Source organism: Sugiyamaella lignohabitans, chromosome B, assembly GCF_001640025.1.
Source record: "Sugiyamaella lignohabitans strain CBS 10342 chromosome B, complete sequence".
In the NCBI taxonomy this organism is placed as follows: Eukaryota; Fungi; Ascomycota; class Dipodascomycetes; order Dipodascales; family Trichomonascaceae; genus Sugiyamaella; species Sugiyamaella lignohabitans.
In genome coordinates this window covers 1,445,560-1,465,268 of record NC_031674.1, presented here as the reverse complement: position 1 = coordinate 1,465,268, position 19,709 = coordinate 1,445,560, and the positions used below count along the sequence as shown (strand labels likewise).

Below are 19,709 nucleotides of genomic sequence, written 5' to 3'. Positions count from 1 at the left end.
AAAGTTCATGGTAAGTGCCAACATGCCTCCGGCGGCTGGGGCTCCGCCCCAGACCCTGGTTGTGCTCGCTTCGCGAGCGGCCCTCCCTCAGAATCTAACCCGTGAACCAGACAAACACAGCACCCAAAGTTCAGACGGCAGAGGCCAGTAAGAAAGGAGGCAAAAATAGCAAACCCGATGAGAACGAGAGAGAGAATTTAGACAACGATATTGCATTACAGAGACTGATTAACGAGTCGCATATTCTGGCCGAGGCCAATCAAAAAGGCCATTTCTCGGGCGCCGATATCTCGACGGAGCTCGACCTTGATCCTATTGGCAAGTCGCGGCTCAAGGCACTTCAGATGCGAATGCAACAGGCCAACGGCCGTAAACCAGCGACTGAGAAGATGCCTATGAGTCTGCGAAAAGGTATTGAGAAGAGCCGCAAGATGAAACAAGACAAGTACGAAGCATATGCCAAGGAAGCTGGCATTGTCCTGGCCCGACCAGCTGCCGGGTCCGTGAAAAAGAAACCCGTCAAACGAGACCGAGGACTCAAAATTGCATCTGTCGGAAGAAACACCCGCCACGGTCTCGTCATCAGCAAAGCCGAGATCGCGAAATACACCTCTGGTCGAGGCGGCGCCAAGGGCAAGCGGAAATAGTTCCCCAGGATCGGGGATGTGTGCCTCCGGCGGCTGGGGCTCTGCCCCAGACCCCGCTGCTCCTCTCGCTTCGCTCGAGTCGGGCGTGGGGTTCCCATTTGATAGAATTAATTCATTCAATTTACGATTTTGTGAGGCCATACCTCCGGCGGCTGGGGCTCTGCCCCAGACCCCGTGGCTCCTCTCGCTTCGCTTGAGTCGGGCGTGAGGGTCCCCTCTGATCGAAATTATCTTTATAAGGTGGTAGAGGGACTCTGAAAGGTTTATTGTGAATTCCCAATCTGAAGTCAATAAATCTCTTTCAGCCGGTTTCCCTCACCAGACATGGACTTTGCAGCCTGTACTACTCTTATTCTATCTCGACTGCAAATATCAATCTAGCAAAGATTATTTTTAGCAGAGGTGATGACTTGCAAATCGCAATACTGGATTAATTAATTCTTTCAGAGGGACTTTTAATCCCGAAAATGCTGGCGTGAACGCTGCCTTTGCTTTCGGTTCTCCCATTAAACATGTTGATACTCCGATGTCTAATGCTACTATTACTGTCATACCCCTCTAATTAACATATGCCATCCTTACTTTTGGCAGATATTATGAAAAGGACAAATAATCACGATTCCACACTGAATGTTTTCAGAGCATCGACAGCGAGTGAAACAGCAATTAACAGCTTCGTGGTCATCCAATTATGAACTAGTAATTCCAGTAGAAAAATGTCCAGCTCGAGGTGCTGGGACCCCCACGCCCGACTCGAGCGAAGCGAGAGGAGCAGCGGGGTCTGGGGCGGAGCCCCAGCCGCCAGAGGCACAGTCCACCGTGAAAAAAAATGAATGGTTGAATAAATAAGGATATGACACTCAGACCGTGTCAGTAGAGTCTGCGGTCAGCGAATCGATGCGCTTGTGAAGAGCAAGAACCACCGCTTCGAGGACTGCAAACCGTTTGGCAACGTCGTCGGGACTGGGTCTAGTGGCCTGGATGATTTCTGCATCGACTGCTTGAGGAATGATATCCAGTTTGCCCACTTCGTAACATTTCGACTTGGACGTGAAGAACGTGTATTTATCACGTAAATGGTCCAAGGTGTGAGGCGTACTCTTGTATACGCGACCAATTGACGTTGAACAGCCAGTACATAATAATTCACAGTATGTCGAACCTGAATCTTCAGTTTCCTGACGAGACGGGACAACAGAAATAGCTTCCAGCACGCTTAAGCTCTCAGTAGCATAATTCATGAGCGTAAAAGCCGCTAAAGTGGGAGTAGAAACAAACCACGCAGAGCTGTCACCAAAGATCTGATTACATTGTGCACACTGGAACACAAACGGGTTAACCATGCTAGCTAGTCATCCAGTCAGTAGGACACCAGTGGGAAAGTCAGGTCGCGAAGTTCACCATCATCAGATCCGACATGACGATCTGCATAATATGTCTCCCAACCCGTCCTTCAACTGACAGGTCAATATCTGTCTTCAAACATTTTACACTATAAACAGCACATGATTTGAATACTCAATTATCCCACAAATGAACTATCTTTCAAGATTATCAGTCTTAATATTACAAACTCGTATAAAATCTATCGCAACAGCTGAGTAACATAACTGGCTACCCTCCCTTTATCAAAAACCCCAGCCCTTATCTTTTGACTCAGGGGGTGGCTGAAAAACGTCCCAGATCACGGTAATTCACGGTGATTGATCTATAACCACACTCTAGGAATCTGACATGGTCCAAAAAGTACTGAACTGAAACGCGACACCCCCACGCCCGACTCGAGCGAAGCGAGAGGAGCCACGGGGTCTGGGGCGAGCCCCAGCTGCCGGAGGCAAAGAGCCCCCCAAAAGAAGTACAAACAACCGATATGGCATTATTACAAGCTACAAAGATTATTTGTTGAGGACAGCGTTGGCGAAGTTGGGAAGAACAAAAGAAGCACGGTGAATCTCCTTGTTGTAGTATCTGTTCAAAGCCTGCTCCTCGGGGGCAGTCCAGGAACGAAGAGGCTCCTTGAGGTTGGCGCTCTTGTTCTTGGTACAGACCATGAATCCGATTTGTCCTCCGGGGTAAGTAGGGATGGTGGTGTAAGCGTACTCGACTTGGGGGAATACAGTCTTACAGTCGGCCTTGACCTGCTTGATGATATCCATGTGCAACCAGACGTTCTCACCTTGAGTGGAGATAACACCATTCTCGGTAAGAGCATCGTGCAACAATTGGAAATAAGGCTTTTGGAAAAGCGACTCAGCAGGCCCCTCGGGATCAGAAGAATCAGTGATGATAACATCAAAAGTATTCTTATAATCATCCAAAAACTTGAATCCATCACCGATATGGACCTTGACCTTGGGATGTTGGAAACCAACAGCCATTGAGGGCAAGTACTTCTTGGACACACGGATGACAGCCTCATCGATGTCACAAAGTACTGCTTCCTCAACAGAGGAATGCTTAACAACCTCACGAAGTACACCTCCGTCACCACCACCAATGACCAACACCTTCTTGGGGTTGGGGTGAGAGTTCATAGCCAAGTGAGTGATCATTTCTTGGTATGCAAACTCGTCACGTTCAGTGGCTTGAATGACACCGTCGAGAACAAGAACATTACCATAATCAGATGATTCAAAAACAAGAACATCCTGGTACTTGGACTTCTCGACATGGAGGATTTGGTTGCAACGGAGGTTCATAGCTTGGCCGGGCCACATGGTGTCCGAGACCTCGCTGAACCAGCCGTCCTTGATAGTTCTGTGAGTCAATTCAGACATATCAAATAATAAAAAGGGGAAACTTCGTGAGGGAGTATAAGTCGGATTCAAGGGGGAACTAAAAAAACAATTTAAAAAATTAGAGTAATTTTTTAAATTGAGATTCTAGTAAAAAACAAAAAACGCTTGTGGTAAAAAATTAAAAAAAAACTGGGTTTTTTTTTTGTTTTTTATTTGATTTTGTATGTGGATACAAAAACGGCTGTTTTTCTTCAAATGAGCAACAATTGATCTAATTTGAGTTAATCTAAAAAAAAAAAAAAAGAAGAAAAATTTATTTGAGCAACCAGGCTATTTATATACAATTTCTAGCACCTGTCCTTCTCCAACCCGAGTACCTTTTGACCGCATATCAAGCAAGGCTGACCACAGTTCTTCTCTTGCTTCTGAAGGTATTTTTGCTGCTGGTGCGTCATGCAATGAAAAAAAAAACTCTCTCTCTCCACCGCCAATCAGCGACCCTGCAGTTATCGTGGGCTGGTGGGGTGCCTGAGGCGGGGAGGTGTGTGTCTCCGGCGGCTGGGGCTCCGCTCCAGACCCCGCTGGTCTTTCTGCTTCGCTCGAGTCGGGCGTGGGGGAGGGGCAGGGTGGGGATTGACTGGTTGGTTGGCGAAGTTGGAGGGGGTTGGAGGGGGAGGGGGTCCGTGTTAGTTGATTGGGGTCCCCTGCAACAGGCCCTTGAATTAACCTAACATCGCACCCAGCATATTGACTATAATGGTTAAACTGCCGCTGTAGCTGCGAGCGTGCTGCACGGGTCCCTACCCCTGAGCGCCGATCCCTTTTCCTCCCTGACGACTTGACGGACTCTGACTCAATCCAACCCACCCTCTCCCAAAGAAAAAAAGCCCTTCTGAAGTCCCCGACGCCCGACTCGAGCGCAGCGAGAGAAGCCGCGGGGTCTGGGGCGCAGCCCCAGCCGCCGGAGGCATGCCACCACAGCAAAAAAGGTCGTCAAATTACAAGATATTTATCCAGAATGGCCCGTGCGAGCCTGGGATTGCCCGAGATCATGTAAATGAGGTGCAGATTATAGGCAGCCTCGGAGCGGAGGTCGTAGTCCGGGTCGAGTTGGTGTTGTGGTGCTGCCAGCACGCGGTTGTAATACTCGACCGCGAACGAGTTGAGTCCGAGGAGGTGGAAGATGCGGCCCATGTTATAGTCGGCTTCCTGCTGCTCGTGAATACCTTTTTTGCCTCGTTCGTCGTAGTATTCGAGCAGATAGCTTAAACCCTGTACGATTTGGAGATGGCGGTTTGTCGTTTGTCTCTGGAGAGCACGGTGAACGTGGACAAGGCCCATGGTCAGCAGGAGGAGAGTGTCTTTGGGCTTGAGGGCGTATACTCGTAGCAGATAGATCAGACACGAAACGTAACTTTTTCCCAACAGCATGATATGTCCGTAGAGTAGAAGTAGTACAGGACTCTCTTGAGTGAGTACTAGCGATTTGTCGTAGATTTTAGATGCTCCTGCTATATCTTTCTTCTGGACAAGAGAGTCGACTGCTTTTACTTGTCGAAGAAAGAATTTCTGGTTCTTGACGTCGCGGAACATCTCAGTAGCAGCATTTCCTGAACAGAATATAGCTCCGTATAATCGGTAGATATCGTTGTAAATCTGGTGTGAATTCATAAATAAACGCATGCTGTCGTTGGCACTACCAAACTCTTTGGTGATGTATGCACATGTAAGGTCGACAAGGTTGATTTTAATCACTCTTGTCGGGTCGAGATGGAACACAGTAGCATTACGGGCGATTTCTATCACCTCAAACGCAGCAGCAGGACTCTCGTATCTCGCCTTGAGCAGCGCTGTCTCCATAAAAATATCAAACCAGTCTTCAAAAGTGATGTTTCTGAACTTGGCTGGATCTCTGATGGCTTGCTCGCTCACATCATCGTCTTCATCCTCGTCCAGTTCCTGTTCGGTGATTCTATTTGATAGATGCTCAATTCGCTCTTCAATGGTTCCGGTGTTATACTTTTTCTCAAACGAAGAGAACATCTTACTTTTCTCTGAATAGAAGAATCTTCTGTATGACTTGAACGAGTATATAAGACCAGTGGCGTTCCGTAGCCATTCGGAAATAGCAGCGGGGTTTCCCTGGAACCGGCCTTGATCATATCGTTTGAGTTGTCTGAACCTGTCTTCAGTCAGGTTTTCAGCATCTCGTTCTCGTTGCACTCTCTCGATATGAGTAAGTCGTCTGTATTTACTTGGTTTTCTGAGTCCAGCAGGGTCTCGATTAATGAAATCAGGTGTCGAATATCGGTTCTCTTCACCCCCTTCAATCACTACTTCAGGTTGAGCGTGCTGGTCAGTAGTGGCAACCTGCTGGTCTTCTGTCGACCGCAAGGTATTCACTTTGGCAATCAAATCCCTAGCTTCACTAATACGATTACTTGCACCGTACAGTTCGGCCAGTGCTACTAGTGCTTCAATATTGTCGGGTTGCACTTGGATCACCTCAATATACCGTCTTTCAGCATCGTCAAAATGCTTTTGTTGGAATAAACATTTGGCAATGAAGATTTCCAGGTTGACATCTCTGAACTCATCGTATCCTTCTAGTGCTTCGAAAAGCTCCAGCGCCGGGGCATAATGGCCATGTGTGTATAGGGCTTCTCCGATGGATAGATACAGATCTGAGTAATGGAGAGGCGGGAATGTTTGAAGAATCTTGACATGATTAAGAGCTTCTGAAGGATCTTTATCGAGCTCAAGACGGCTTAATACTAGCCAGTATCTGATATCGATAGGAAGCTCGAACTTGGAGTCGTCATTTGCATAAGGAGACAATTTGAACTTGGCAAGTTTCTTCCTTCGTTCATCAAACTCGGCATCTGTCTTGACTTCTTTCCACCAGGTTTCTTCCTTTCGTCCATTCAAGAACCGAGCTACGTCTCTTACCGTCGTCAGGACCTTCGAAAAGTCTTTCTCATAGTAATATAATTCAGCTAGATTGTTTAACTCGTTAAACAAAAAGGGGATTTCTGGTTCATACTTGTCTCTTCTTGGCCGCCGCCGCCGCCTTCTACCATTAGTTTCATCATCGCCATCGGAAAGATCATCAGAATCCAAATCAGAATCCGACTCTGGCTCCTCTTCACCTTCTAGCTCCCTCTTTCGTTTGATATCATCATAACGGATATTCTGAGCAAGAATATCTTCATAAATCTCAATTGCTTCACGAGCTCTTCCTAACGATTTCAAAGAAATAGCCAGATCCATGATCAAATTAGACTTTTGTGACACATCATCTATCAAATAGAATAAATTCTGTCGGATATTCAATGCTGCTTTAAGTGCTCGAGTATAATTGCCAATTTGGCGTAAAAGCTCGACTCTTTTCAGCTGAACATCTACTTTCTGAGGATTCACTCGTAGAGCTTGACCGTAGAACTCAACGGCCTGAGCAGGATTACCCAGATCCTCACTCAATTGAGCACACTCTATCCACTCGTCATAATTCTTTTTGTTCAAATGAACAGCAGTGATCTTTGCTGCTAGCACTTTATGCCAGTCACCGGTATCTTCATATATCGCAGCAAGTAAAATATATGCCCTACGAGCCGACGGGTCTAGAGTAATTGCTTCTTCAATCAGTTGAATAGCAGTATCAGTGTCTTGATTTGAATATGCCAAAGACGCTTCAGCAAGCAATTTCGTAACTTCAGGACTCAATTCAGGCTCTCTGTACCCACCTCGTCCTCTGCCACGTTTTTTGGAATTATCTCGATTGACGAATTCATCCTCAGACTCGGAATTCAGTTCATCCCACCCGTCATTCTCCTCTTCCTCGTTATCAGAGATATCACTAAAAATTTCATGAGGATCGAAATTGGCACCCTCGTTATTTCGTCTGTCATAACCATGAGATGCCTGAGAAGTACCTGCCATGACATAATCAGAATCGGGCTCAGGATCCTCTGACTGAGCCCGTAAAGCAGGGTCTACCCAGAACTCGTTCATGCTCAATTCTCCAAACAATCGACCAGAAAAAATCAAAAAAGTGCCGAGCCAGCTGGCAATAAATAATTAATAAAAAACAAAAGAAAAAATAAATAAAAGATCGCAAAAAAGCGACCGACAAAATCACCAAAAACACGGTCGTGAAGTAAATACTGGTCTGACATTGTTTATATTGGGCCCTAATTAAATAAATTATCAGCCGCACGCTGACTCCAGACCTATAACGAGATCTGGAGAACTGGTGAAGTAGCAAATTGGACTCGATATCCAGCTCTAAAACAGCCTGAAAACTGAATAAAACTAACAGACATGACCAATTCCATAACATACATCCGCGGAGACCTGTTTGAAGCTCCAGAAGGTTCAATTCTGGCACATTCGTGCAATTGTCAGGGTCGATGGGGATCAGGGGTAGCTGCAGGGTTCAAAAAACATTACCCCCAAGCGTACGAAATATACCACAATCACTGTACTCAATACACATCAGAAACCGAGAAACGACAAAACTTACTCGGAAAATGTCTCTTAATATCACCCCAGCCCGGAGACACCAAAAAAAACTACATCGCGTGTCTCTTCACGAGCAGCGGCTACGGACGCACCGTCGACCCACCCTCCTCCATCGTCTCCGCGACCTCAACAGCCATCTCAGATCTGATCCGCCAAGCCCAAAACGAGGCCCCCGATTCACTAACCGATCACGGGATCCACATGCCAAAAATCAACGCCGGACTCTTCCGGGTCCCCTGGCAGGACACGGCCGCGGTGCTCGACCAAGTCGGCTCGAAAATCACGGTCTACGAGTATGAGTGAAGGGGGCAGTGCCTCCGGCGGCTGGGGCTCCGCCCCAGACCCCGTAGCTCCTGCTTCGCAGGAGATTGCGGGGACCGTCGACGGAACGACTCGAGCGCAGCGAGAGGAGCCGGGGGGTCTGGGGCGCAGCCCCAGCCGCCGGAGGCAGTAGTTAGATTCAGCGAAAAATAAATAAATAGCTCTAGAAAGACAGAGGTGCTGTCGGGAATTACGATTAGAAAAGAAACAGCCAAGCGGGGTCCGTCAGATGTCGCGGTGGACGGTGATTGGGACGTTGTCTATGAAGCTTCGGCTGGCAGTGTAGGAGAAGCCTTGGAAGAGGCCGGCACCAGCAGGGACTGGCACGTTGTGGTAGTGGGTGTCGGGCGTGAGGGCCATGTCGACGAATTCTGACGAGAAGTTCTCGGCAAGGACGGGATTTGTGATGATGGGGATGATGGGCGGGATCAGATCGGGGTGTCGCACCTCGAGCTTTTTCCAGTCCAGTTTGCGGAAATATCGGTGCTTTTTAATCACCTCAATGTCTTTATATCCCAAACGACGACGTGGATCTTTGCGTAATAATCGCGTCAGGAGATCTTTGGCGTCGGCTGATAGATAATATGGGAGGTTGAGTTTGGATTTGGTGATCTTGTCAATGATCTTTTGATGGTTGTTACCAGTAAATGGAGGACTGCCGGTCATCAGATCATAGCATACTGCTCCAAGAGACCACCAGTCGACAGCGTAGTCGTACTCTTTGCCAAGTAGGATTTCCGGTGCCATGTACTCGGGAGTTCCCAAAAGCGAATTGCACGTGGATCCGTCTTCAGCAACTTTACTCAGACCAAAATCCGTCAGCACCAAATGACCGTCAGCGTCAAGTAAACAGTTCTCGGGCTTCAAATCTCGGTACACCACTCCGACATTGGCGTGTAAATGATGCAATGCTAGCACCATCTCAGCTACATAAAATGCAGCAACGTCTTCTGAAAACATCTTCTCAGATGCCAAATGTGTAAATAGTTCACCACCTTGAGCATATTCAAGGATCAGGTACAGTTTATGGTGGTCTTGCAGGGCATAAAACAGTCGTACAATATAATGGTGACGAACTGATTCCAGAATCGATCGTTCCGACTTTGTCTGTTCGACTTTCTTATCTTCAATAACCATAGATGCTTTCTTGAGCTGTTTCTGAGCATAAAGTTTACCAGTTTTTCTTTCTCTGACAAGCAATACTTTGCCATAAGCGCCCTGGCCAAGTACTTTTAAAGGCTCGAAATCATCAGGTTTCATTTTTCTTGAAGCAGCAGCGGCAAAACTCGAAACGTAGTTTTTGTCGATGCCGACTTCAAACGACTTTCCCAGTCTATGATAACTAGTTCCAGGAGGAGTCAGGGCTTGGAAATCCTGACCTTGTGAAGAACTGAGTGATGCAGTGAGTTTAGAAGGGGTCACTGAAATAGGTTGTGACCGACTGGGAAGCTCAGCAAGCGTGTCATCGTCCGAACTGGCAGAACTGGATGGTGGTGGTCCATTAATAGTCACTTTTGTGAACTTGCTCACCAGATCTCCATCACATGGATCCTCACCAGCTCGCAAACCAGATCCAATATCAACGCCATTAGCACCCTCATGTGTATCGTCGATACCAGTCTCACAAACTCCCCTATCATCTAAGACCGGACTGTGGTCTCCTTCATCCAGAAACACAAAATTCTGCGAACTTCGCGAAAAGTTCCGTGGTCGGCCCTGGAAGGGTCCAGGGCCATCTACAGGACCGTCGATATACTCAGTCTCGTCAAACAGAAAAACCGTCGTCATTTCAGCGTGTGTCTATAACCAAATCAGTCTGCTGAACAATCCACAAATCAAATGAAATTAAATCAAATCAAATCAGTCAAGCCAACTAACAGATCAATCAAAATCAAACGTGATCCGGAATACCAGACTATCAGAGTCAGAACCAGAATATCAGAACCAGAGCCACGCAATCAGAATAACAACTTCGAACAGAATTCAAAAGAACTTTGCTCAATAAATTTCAATCAGCCAGATCAAACGAAATGAACCGAATCAACGAGTAGCATCAAATGCAGCCATCAGCCAATAATCAACTGCACAGTTCAACTGCGTAATCAAATCAAATCAAATCAGACGAATATTAAAATCCCGCAGTCAGACACGAGTAATAAATCCCTCTTCTGAACCACAGAACTAACCGAAAACACCAAATAAATCACAAACAACCACTAGAAACTAAAAAAGCAAGACTGTCAAAACGAGAGCGTGAACAGAATTTTCAGTCTTATGCGACTGCTACTGCTGGTGATGCCTCACAAACTAAAAATACCAATAGGAAACTCGAAGATCCAACAACCGCCATTGAAGAAACACCCAAAGAATAAAACCAATCAAAACAAAAGTCGCTTTTCACTAACAACAACCAGCGCTAGCTAATAAAACAAATCACGCGTCTCGAATCAGGTTGCTTTTCACTACCAGCGTTTTTCACGTGTCCAAAGCGAGTGGTTGCAAGTCAATCAACCGCTCGCTCCCAGATCACCGCACCCTGAAATTTAATTTTAGCCGCGGCCGCTGCCGCCCTGCCACATTCTTCCTCAAACGTGCAATTAAATCGTGCATCGAGGCCGCATACGTCCATCTCAGGGGGTCTCGGGGGGTGGGTCCCTGCTGGAGTTGAGGGTTTTGGGGGTTGGGTCGTGTCTCCGGCTGCTGGGACGCTCCCCAGACCCCGTAGCTCGCTTCTCTCGAGGCGTGCGGACCTGATAGGGACCATGAAAGGGCTGGTTTCGTGGGGTTTGGGAGAGGTTTGACGGTTGTTTTATTAGAAAAGCTACAGAAAACCGCCGAGTTTTTATTAAACCACCACCGGAGACGCTCGCGAAGCGAGCTACGGGGTCTGGGGCAGAGCCCCAGCCGCCGGAGGCGCAACCCACCCGTTACAAAAGCGCCCCACCGACTGACACGCGACCTGCTCGGGTGGTGCGTGATTTGATCACGGTTGGTCGGGGGTGGGTCGGCGAGGCGTAGCTGATGATCATGGACTCGGTGGTGTGTGCGAAGGTGAGGAGCGGTCGGTGGTGGGTCGGGTTGTTGGTGCCGTAGGTGGCTGAGACTGTCAGACATCCGAGGTACAGTGGGGATGATTGGAGGTAGGGGAATGTGTTGGGAAGGTCGTTTTTGAAGAGCGAAGTGAGAATGTCATTTTCGTTGTCAGCGGCTGAAATTAGTTTGTCACAGACGAGTGCTGACAGGTTCGTGGTGATGATGTCTTCACCATGGCCCGTTGAGCAACAGGCCGTAATCTTAGTGACGGTGTTCCTGGTAGCATTTGTGGAGTTGAGCTGTTTTTTGAGGGCAGTTCCGGGGCCAATTAATGCCGCAGGTCCGATTCGGCCAGGTGGTTTGAGCGAATTTCCACCGGAACTCGAGCACAGAGCGATGTTACCGTACCTATCTCCGCAGATGACACCCACCGTGTCATTCAGCTTTTCGTCCAGGTCGCTGTCACCGTCTACCAGAGAGGAAGCAGAAGGATCACCAGTGGTGTAATTATTATTACTGGTGCTGCTTGTGCTCGTACTTGTACTGTAGGTTTCGGCTTGAGCGTTAGATGTGAATCCGTTAGCATCGATAGTGGAAGTATTAGGAGTGATTGGATCACCGATAATAGCACTCCACTTGTCAAAATAACGTTGTGCAGCTGCTGTTTTCTGGTCAGTAGGGGATATTAACTCACAGGATGAAGACACACTGTAGTCATAAGCACCTGTCCCAGACAGAAACAGAGGTCGAGAGAGACCCCACTTGATATATTTGCTGGCAGTACTACTAGTACCAGTAGTGTCACTAGAACCGCTATCTGACTGGCATGTTTTTTCAGCGATGATATCGTCGCCCAGCTTTTTAGCTACCGAGATGGGGTTCTTGACACCAGACAATGCTGCTACACCTGTACCTAGCATAGTCTTCGAATCAATTATAGACGCATCGCACTCGACATTTCCTAGTGAATTGAGGTTCGATCCCGTACCAGCATTTGTCAAAGGTGAATCCTCAAGCATTTTACACACTATTTCACAGACATCTCTAGATTGATGACTGTTCCGTAAGTTTCGCCTCTGGCTGTATAAAGCAGTCTCACCCTCACCCTCACAGTGAGACCCATCCTGACGGTCACTCTGAGACTCATTCAAAAACTCATCCTCAGCATTATCCTGAGCCCGATTCTCTTCAAGTAAGAGCTTGATACCTAATTGACATGCTCGTTGACACAATCTCGAATATTGAGTCTCTTTCTGTTTGGAGTGTCTTCCTGCTCCGAGATGCACTGCTATAAACGGGACATACCCATCATATTCAGGGGTTTCTGGTAGCATCCAGTTTAAGCTGTATCAGAGCAATATCACTGCGTCGAACTGTCACAGGACTGCTAGTTTCACCCCAGTTCGTGGCCAATTGATCAAATACAAACTTTGATTCTGACGAGTCCACGGCCACCAGTCGTTTGGCAGACAGTTTATTCTTGTCTTTCAATTGGATCTCAGCGACTCTGAATTGTGTTGGTTCAATTACTGTAGCACCAGCTGTTGAAATTCTACCCGAATCTGGTTGATCTGAAGCTTCGGATGAATTAATTTCAGTATCAGGTTCAATTTCAACTCCAGGTAAACCAGCGGGTTCCTCGATATCGGCGCTCGTCTGTCTGACTCCGTCAGTGAGTGTTTTATACAGCAAAAACGTTCTCTGTCTCTGTCGAGCCGCCGTCTCTGTAGAGTCAGATGGCACTGCACCCATGCTCTGACAACCAAAACAGAATTAAATCACTACCAAATCAATTGAGAAAGTGAAATTAGCATCACCAGACCTAAATTAATTAACATAGCAGACCCAGCATCTCGCATTCAACCGATACAAGAATATACCGCAAAATACGCTTACCCTGTTAATATATAGTAATGATGCAATGCAATCTAGACGTAATAAATATTGATTCTGCTTTTGCAACCCAACTTGTCTCATCTCACAGATAGCGAAGAGACCTCAGATTTTGGATCAAACGCTGATACCCGCCATTCCTCAGCGACTCTTCGTGATACTGAGATACCACAGAGTCTGTAAACACTCTCAGAGCGAAATCTAACAAAACAGCGGGCAGGAGAGGCAGCCAGTCCGACGGCAGTAGGTAAGTGACAGCAGCAGCATCAGAACCGACCCACGACCCAAATCACAACTTCAACTTCCATTTCCAACAGGAAACTCATAACAGAAAACAGCCCAGCCCACAGATCATAACCCGGAGACCCAACTAAACCACCCCCACAGCTAACGTACGACACCCGACATGTCGCTACCACCCTGGCGAGCCGGTGCCCAAACACCCAAAAGTAAGTATTTTCCGGGCGAGGGGCATGCCTCCGGCGGCTGGGGCTCTGCCCCAGACCCCGTGGCTCCTCTCGCTGCGCTCGAGTCGTTGCGTCGACGGTCGCGGCCATCTCCTGCGAAGCAGGAGCTACCAGGGTCTGGGGCGGAGCCCCAGCCGCCGGAGGCACACTCCCACCCCAAGAAAGTGGCTAACAGACACCAGCAGGGTACACGGCAGTCTCGACTTCGATGTCTTTGGGCCGCTCAGCGAGTTCTTCAGCAAGTGCCAAGGAACATGCCCAGGAGAGTAAAAGGGCTGCCAGCGAGAGTGAGAGAGATGGCCAGTGGCCAGAGAGTTTGAAGGAGTTTGTGGCCAAGTGTTTTAAGGAGGTTCATCCAGAGGATAAAGAGGTGATGGAGTCGCAGTTGAAACAGATTATTACAAAGGCGTTTGAGACGAAGACGACGTGGACTATTGACTGGAAGTCCATGTGGGTGCCGGTTATGCTGGAGAGACGGCATAAAGAGCAGGAGCTGAATAATAGTAAGAGAGCAGCTTTGGATGCGAAAAGCAAAGTCGGCGGTATCAAGAAAAAGAAGAAAATCGACGGAAAAATTGCGGAAAGCGGCGGGTTTGCCGGCCGGGCCGCTGCCAGTGCAGAGTATAGTGGATATAAGAGGGATTCTTTTGGCCAGGCATCCAATAACGACGTCTTAGGTGCTTATAGTAACAGTAACAGCAGCAGCAACTACGGTAATGGGTATAGTGACGATTTTGCGAGTAATGAACGACGGGAGAAACGACTACGACGGTTTGAACGAGAAGCGAGAATGTCGCCCACTCCCCCGTCAACGGCACCAGCAATGACAGCAGCAGCAACAGGCGCAATACCGTCGATAGATCTTGAACGACCAGTGGTAGGACGAGCAACGAATTTAGAAAAAAAGTATTTCCGACTGACATCGGCGCCAGACCCGGATCAGGTGCGGCCGTTGAATATTCTGAAGCAGACGTTAGAACTTTTGAAAGATAAATGGCGCAAGGAACAGAACTACCCGTACATTTGTGACCAGTTCAAATCGCTGCGGCAGGATTTGACGATCCAGCACATTGAGAACGAGTTCACGGTGTCCGTGTACGAGATCCACGCTAGAATCGCTCTAGAAAAGGGAGATTTGGGAGAGTATAACCAGTGTCAGAGCAGGTTAAAGGAGCTGTATGACAAGCATATTCGAGGCAATGCCAACGAGTTTCTTGCCTACAGGATCCTATATCTGTTACATACACACAACCGAGCTGAGATCGGTCATTTGCTGCGAGAACTGAGTGGTAATGAGCCTGCACTGAAAGACGCGGGTGTGGCACATGCGCTGTTGGTCGATAAAGCCATGACTCGTAAGAACTACCACCAGCTGTTCCGGTTGTACACAGAAGCGCCTAAAATGGGTGGATACGTGATGGACTCGTTCATCCCGCGAGAACGACTTTCGGCCCTGGCTGCTATGTGTACCGCGTACCGGCCGGACCTGTCACTCGAGTTCATATCGCACGAGCTGGCTTTCGACGAGATCCAGCAGTGTCTGGAGTTCCTCGACCAGCACGGGCTGTTGGACCACGTCAAAAAAGACCCGCTCAAACTCAACACCAAAGACGCATACGCCAAAATCGAGACGGCGCGCCAATCCGCGTACAAAAAGGTCGACATCAAGGGCCAGATCTAACACCACACGCATATATTTATTGATCCCCGACGGTGCGGGCGCTGCTGCCTCCGGCGGCTGGGGCGCTGCCCCAGACCCCGTGGCTCCTCTCGCTGCGCTCGAGTCGTTTCGTCCACGGTCCCGGCCATCTCCTGCGAAGCAGGAGCCACGGGGTCTGGGGCAGAGCCCCAGCCGCCGGAGGCAGCCCAGGGCTAGCTAGTATCTACGAAAAGGAGGGGGCCAGGGCGATGATGGAGAAGGCGGATGAGGCGCTTTCGCGGGCCAGGAACTCTCTGACTTTGTTGAGAGCCGGTTCGGAGAGAAGGTCCGAGTCTGGTGAAAGGGGTCCGAGATCGATTGGTCCTTTGCGACGTCCGTCGAGCTCGACCAGGTGGTCGGAATTGCGTGCTCGAGTGAGACAGACGTAGTGAAACTCCACGCTGGCTTCGGCGTCTGGAGCGGCCGTGTCGCCCTTGATACCCACTTTGGCGTGCTGTTGTTCCAATTCTGTGCTGTTTTCCAGCAGCTTGACCCGTTCGACGGTGTTTAAAGGAATCGACTCTTTGATCAGTATGTCAATTGTCGAACCAGGTTCGATCATTCCAGCAGGAATGCCATTCGCAAGAGCATGCAGAAGTGCCATGGTTCCACAGGCATTGCCAATTGTCTGTTTAAACCAGACCGCCTGTTCCTTATCAGTGCCAGAAACTGAGTTATAATAATCATCGGCCAAATCTTTATCTGAATCATGGCGATACTCTTCATACGTGTCGGACACAGGGAATACCAGCAACAGAGCATACACGGGTCGCGGGATCATGGCCAGCATGTCCGGGTCATCAATCACATAAACATCGTGAAACGACAGTGCCGTAGTCACGCCCAACGAATGAATCAGCTCGTCAAACACCTCAGGATTACACTCCAAAGGAACAAAATGTTTAGTCATGGTCGCTAAATTGCTCTCAATCGCCTCCGCAGCTGGTGATCCTAAATACACTCAAGCCGTGCCTGTGGGGTGCTTCACGGGGAGCCTGTGCCTCCGGCGGCTGGGGCTCCGCCCCAGACCCTGGTTGCTCCTGCTTCGCAGGAGATGGCTGGGATCGTGGACGTAACGACTCGAGCGTAGCGAGAGGAGCCACGGGGTCTGGGGCAGCGCCCCAGCCGCCGGAGGCAGCACCGCCCGCCGAGTTTTCCCGGCCGCTACAGAGCATGAATGGCCCATTCGTGCCCGTAGTCGGGCGGATTGGAGAGGGAGTTGGGTAGAGAGTTGAGGTGTGGTAGGGGCGGGTGTGGGTGACCCCCTGAGTTAGTCAGGGGTAATTTTCAAAAGATAAGATAAGAGGTGGGTGTCGATCGACGGTGGTGGGTGAGGAGAGAGAGAGCGCCGCATGTCCGGTCGCTGAAATATTCGCGTCTGTGAGTTAATGAGAGAGTGAGCGAACAGCGGTCGAAGAGTAGGTCTCCATTGCACGAATGCCGCCACGAAAAAACTCGAAATCGGGCACGAGGCCGCCTCCTCGGAAGACCAGAAAGGCTGAGAAAGAGAACGGGACAACTGTGTCTGTGGCAGAGGAGCCGGTTCAAGCTGACGCTGCAGATGGGGAGGACGAGATCCCCGTCCAGGAACCAGCTGATATCGCTGTTTCTTCGGAAACCAATGGTTCTGAAGTTGAAAAAACTGTTGAAAATGAAACAGAGGCCAATATAGAACAGACAGAATCGAAATCAGAAACCCAGTCTGAGTCCACTGAACAGACAACTACAGAGAACGTCACAGAGGAGATGGAAGTCGAGGTCGACCACCCAGATCAAGTGGAAACAGAAAAGACTGAACCTGAACCTGAACCTGAACCTGAAACTGAAACTGAGTCGAAATCTGCGACAGTAGAAACAGAAGCTCAACAAAAAAAAACTCACGATAGCACGAAATCAACTGCCAAGACGACCGCCGAACCGTCGCAGCAGCTGGCTAAGGTCAAACCCCAGTCAGTGGGCTCGCCAAACCAAACTGTATATGTACAAAACCTCAACGACAAAATACAAAAACAAGGTATGTTTTTGCTCAAACAACTAATTACTTGTCATATGTCAGTGGTATCACATCAGCGAGCGTGAAGATGTGACCTGGGGTGGGATCTGAGTGCCTGGTTGTGATGACATAGTCAATAACTAAAGGATGATTAACTAACCATTTTTGTAGAACTGCGAAAGTCGTTGTACCACCTGTTCTCACGATATGGCCATGTGGTAGACGTGATAGCATTAAAAACGCCAGCAATGAGAGGCCAAGCACACATTGCGTTCACCAACATCGAGTCCGCGACCACGGCTCTGAAAAACCTACAAGGATTCAATTTTTTTGGCAAACCCATGAGAATCTCGTTTGCACGAACCAAATCTCATGCCATTGCCAAACTCGACGGGACATATATCATGCCCACGGCGCCATCACTCTCCAAATCACGACTCCCCCTGGCACCCTTCGAAACGCCCGACCACATCGGCATCACAGGGTCGAAACGGGCCCGTGAAAAAGACCCCGAAGTCGAGGACTACTAGACACTCAGCACCGCTGCTTATTTATTACATTTCTACACAGTTTGGCCCGGACCTGCCTCCGGCGGCTGGGGCTCTGCCCCAGACCCCGTGGCTCCTGCTTCGCAGGAGATGGCTGGGACCGTAGACGCCCGGCTCGAGCGCAGCGAGAGGAGCAGCGGGGTCTGGGGCGGAGCCCCAGCCGCCGGAGGCAAGGATGGCAGGTATAAGCTCACCACACGACCGAACGTCTGAAGCCAGATGTAGAGGACAGTGGAGTAGGCTGCTGGAGGAGGGTGTTCGGTGCGGAGCAGTTTTAGGAGTGAGGCTGTTTCGCAGGGGTGGAGAAAGAAGGTTGGGTAGCCGTGGATGGGGTGCTCGCCTTGAGTGAGTGAGCCATGGACGGGTTCGTGGTGGTCGGACGGGACCAGCTCGTCGAAGATTGTAGAGATGTCGGTGACAAGATTGTTGTTGTCGGCGGTGTTGTAGATTGAGATGTAAAGAACAGGGACGTCAGGACTCGCTCGCCACGGGATTACGTGGTAAATAGCCCTCAAATTCTTGTGATATCCTGCCTGGTCATTAGTGATTTCGAGATACACCTCGCCTAGTTTCTAAAAATATCAGTGGTTAGTAGATTTATTTCTGACTGGACACTGGATTAACCTACAGTTTTTCGTAGAGAGAATAACAATTCGGTGCCTGAACGAGCAAGGAGTGCTAGAAGGCCTTCAAAAGACTCCGTGTCCAGACAATCTCCCATACTCAGTCATATCACTCACTTAGAATCACTGTCAGTATGGGGTATATTGGATCAGTATATTATAGGGGTCAGATATGCTACTAACGATTTACACATTGAACCTGCGAACCTCTATCGTCTCAAATCGACCTTAAGCGATTATACTGCCTCCGGCGGCTGGGGCGATGCCCCAGACCCCGTAGCTCCTGCTTCGCAGGAGTTTGCTAGGGGGCCCCTCGCTAACGACTCGAGCGGAGCGAGAGGAGCAGTGGGGTCTGGGGCGCAGCCCCAGCCGCCGGAGGCTGTCCAGAGTACCAGCTGCGAAACTTAGTAGCAATCGTATTTATTAGCGAAGTATGGAAGCAATCAAGTCTTATGTAAGCATATATATGCAACTTAGCATAGAGAAAGAAAAAAGCTAAACTGACAGGTGGAAGGAGGGTGGTATTTATATTCAAAACGGCAGAGGTAGGGCAGGGGCACGCGTTTCAGATCTCACAAGTGACCAGTTACCCCTGACTGCCTCCGGCGGCTGGGGCGAAGCCCCAGCCCCCGGAGGCAGACCGGGTGGTGGGTTGGTGCTGGCAACCTGGAGTGTTGTTTAATAGCAATTTTTATTAGCAAATTATATAAGCAGTACCGTTATATAATTACGGCCTATTTCCAACTAGGTGAGGATCGAAGTCAGCTAGGGGGGAGAGGGGTGATATTTATATTCATGAGGGCAGGGGCAAGCGTTTCAGATCTCACGGGTGACCAGTTACCCCTGACTGCCTCCGGCGGCTGGGGCTTCGCCCCAGACCCCGTGGCTCCTGCTTCGCAGGAGTTTGCTAGGGGCCTCCTCGTTAACGACTCGAGTGGAGCGAGGGGAGCAGTGGGGTCTGGGGCGAAGCCCCAGCCGCCGGAGGCAGACCGGGTGGTGGGTTGGTGCTGGCAACCTAGAGTGTTGTTTAATAGCAATTTTTATTAGCAAATTATATAAGCAGTACCGTTATATAATAACAGCCTATTTCCAACTAGGTGAGGATTGAAGTCAGCTACGGGGCGAGAGGGGCGATATTTATATTCATGAGGGCAGGGGCAAGCGTTTCAGATCTCACAGGTGACCAGTTACCCCTGACTGCCTCCGGCGGCTGGGGCTTCGCCCCA

The 19,709-nt window shown here is 49.2% G+C and overlaps 8 protein-coding genes across 8 annotated transcripts; 2 read left to right on the top strand and 6 right to left on the bottom strand.

Annotated features, from left to right (window-relative positions):
- Nucleotides 1–350: 350 nt before the first annotated feature.
- Nucleotides 351–647, top strand: FAF1 (Faf1p; the record flags this gene model as incomplete). The annotated part of the gene is made up of 1 exon (XM_018879422.1): nucleotides 351–647. One exon carries the CDS (start codon nucleotides 351–353, stop codon nucleotides 645–647), a length of 297 nt encoding a protein of 98 aa, XP_018737341.1.
- An 860-nt stretch (nucleotides 648–1,507) lies between these two features.
- mis18 (kinetochore protein Mis18) lies at nucleotides 1,508–1,888 on the bottom strand (the record flags this gene model as incomplete). The annotated part of the gene is made up of 1 exon (XM_018879421.1): nucleotides 1,508–1,888. One exon carries the CDS (start codon nucleotides 1,886–1,888, stop codon nucleotides 1,508–1,510), a length of 381 nt encoding a protein of 126 aa, XP_018737340.1.
- Nucleotides 1,889–2,542: 654 nt separating this feature from the next.
- Nucleotides 2,543–3,424, bottom strand: SPE3 (spermidine synthase; the record flags this gene model as incomplete). The annotated part of the gene is made up of 1 exon (XM_018879420.1): nucleotides 2,543–3,424. The coding sequence occupies one exon, from the start codon at nucleotides 3,422–3,424 to the stop codon at nucleotides 2,543–2,545; it is 882 nt and encodes a 293-aa protein (XP_018737339.1).
- Nucleotides 3,425–4,378: 954 nt separating this feature from the next.
- Nucleotides 4,379–7,396, bottom strand: TFC4 (transcription factor TFIIIC subunit TFC4; the record flags this gene model as incomplete). Its single annotated transcript, XM_018879419.1, has 1 exon — nucleotides 4,379–7,396. The coding sequence occupies one exon, from the start codon at nucleotides 7,394–7,396 to the stop codon at nucleotides 4,379–4,381; it is 3,018 nt and encodes a 1,005-aa protein (XP_018737338.1).
- Nucleotides 7,397–8,452: 1,056 nt separating this feature from the next.
- On the bottom strand, nucleotides 8,453–10,015 carry YPK3 (putative protein kinase YPK3; the record flags this gene model as incomplete). Its single annotated transcript, XM_018879418.1, has 1 exon — nucleotides 8,453–10,015. The coding sequence occupies one exon, from the start codon at nucleotides 10,013–10,015 to the stop codon at nucleotides 8,453–8,455; it is 1,563 nt and encodes a 520-aa protein (XP_018737337.1).
- A 1,139-nt stretch (nucleotides 10,016–11,154) lies between these two features.
- AWJ20_2472 (L-asparaginase (predicted)) lies at nucleotides 11,155–12,279 on the bottom strand (the record flags this gene model as incomplete). Its single annotated transcript, XM_018879417.1, has 1 exon — nucleotides 11,155–12,279. One exon carries the CDS (start codon nucleotides 12,277–12,279, stop codon nucleotides 11,155–11,157), a length of 1,125 nt encoding a protein of 374 aa, XP_018737336.1.
- A 1,549-nt stretch (nucleotides 12,280–13,828) lies between these two features.
- On the top strand, nucleotides 13,829–15,301 carry THP3 (Thp3p; the record flags this gene model as incomplete). Its single annotated transcript, XM_018879416.1, has 1 exon — nucleotides 13,829–15,301. The coding sequence occupies one exon, from the start codon at nucleotides 13,829–13,831 to the stop codon at nucleotides 15,299–15,301; it is 1,473 nt and encodes a 490-aa protein (XP_018737335.1).
- A 202-nt stretch (nucleotides 15,302–15,503) lies between these two features.
- YUH1 (Yuh1p) lies at nucleotides 15,504–16,229 on the bottom strand (the record flags this gene model as incomplete). Its single annotated transcript, XM_018879415.1, has 1 exon — nucleotides 15,504–16,229. The coding sequence occupies one exon, from the start codon at nucleotides 16,227–16,229 to the stop codon at nucleotides 15,504–15,506; it is 726 nt and encodes a 241-aa protein (XP_018737334.1).
- Nucleotides 16,230–19,709: the final 3,480 nt, after the last annotated feature.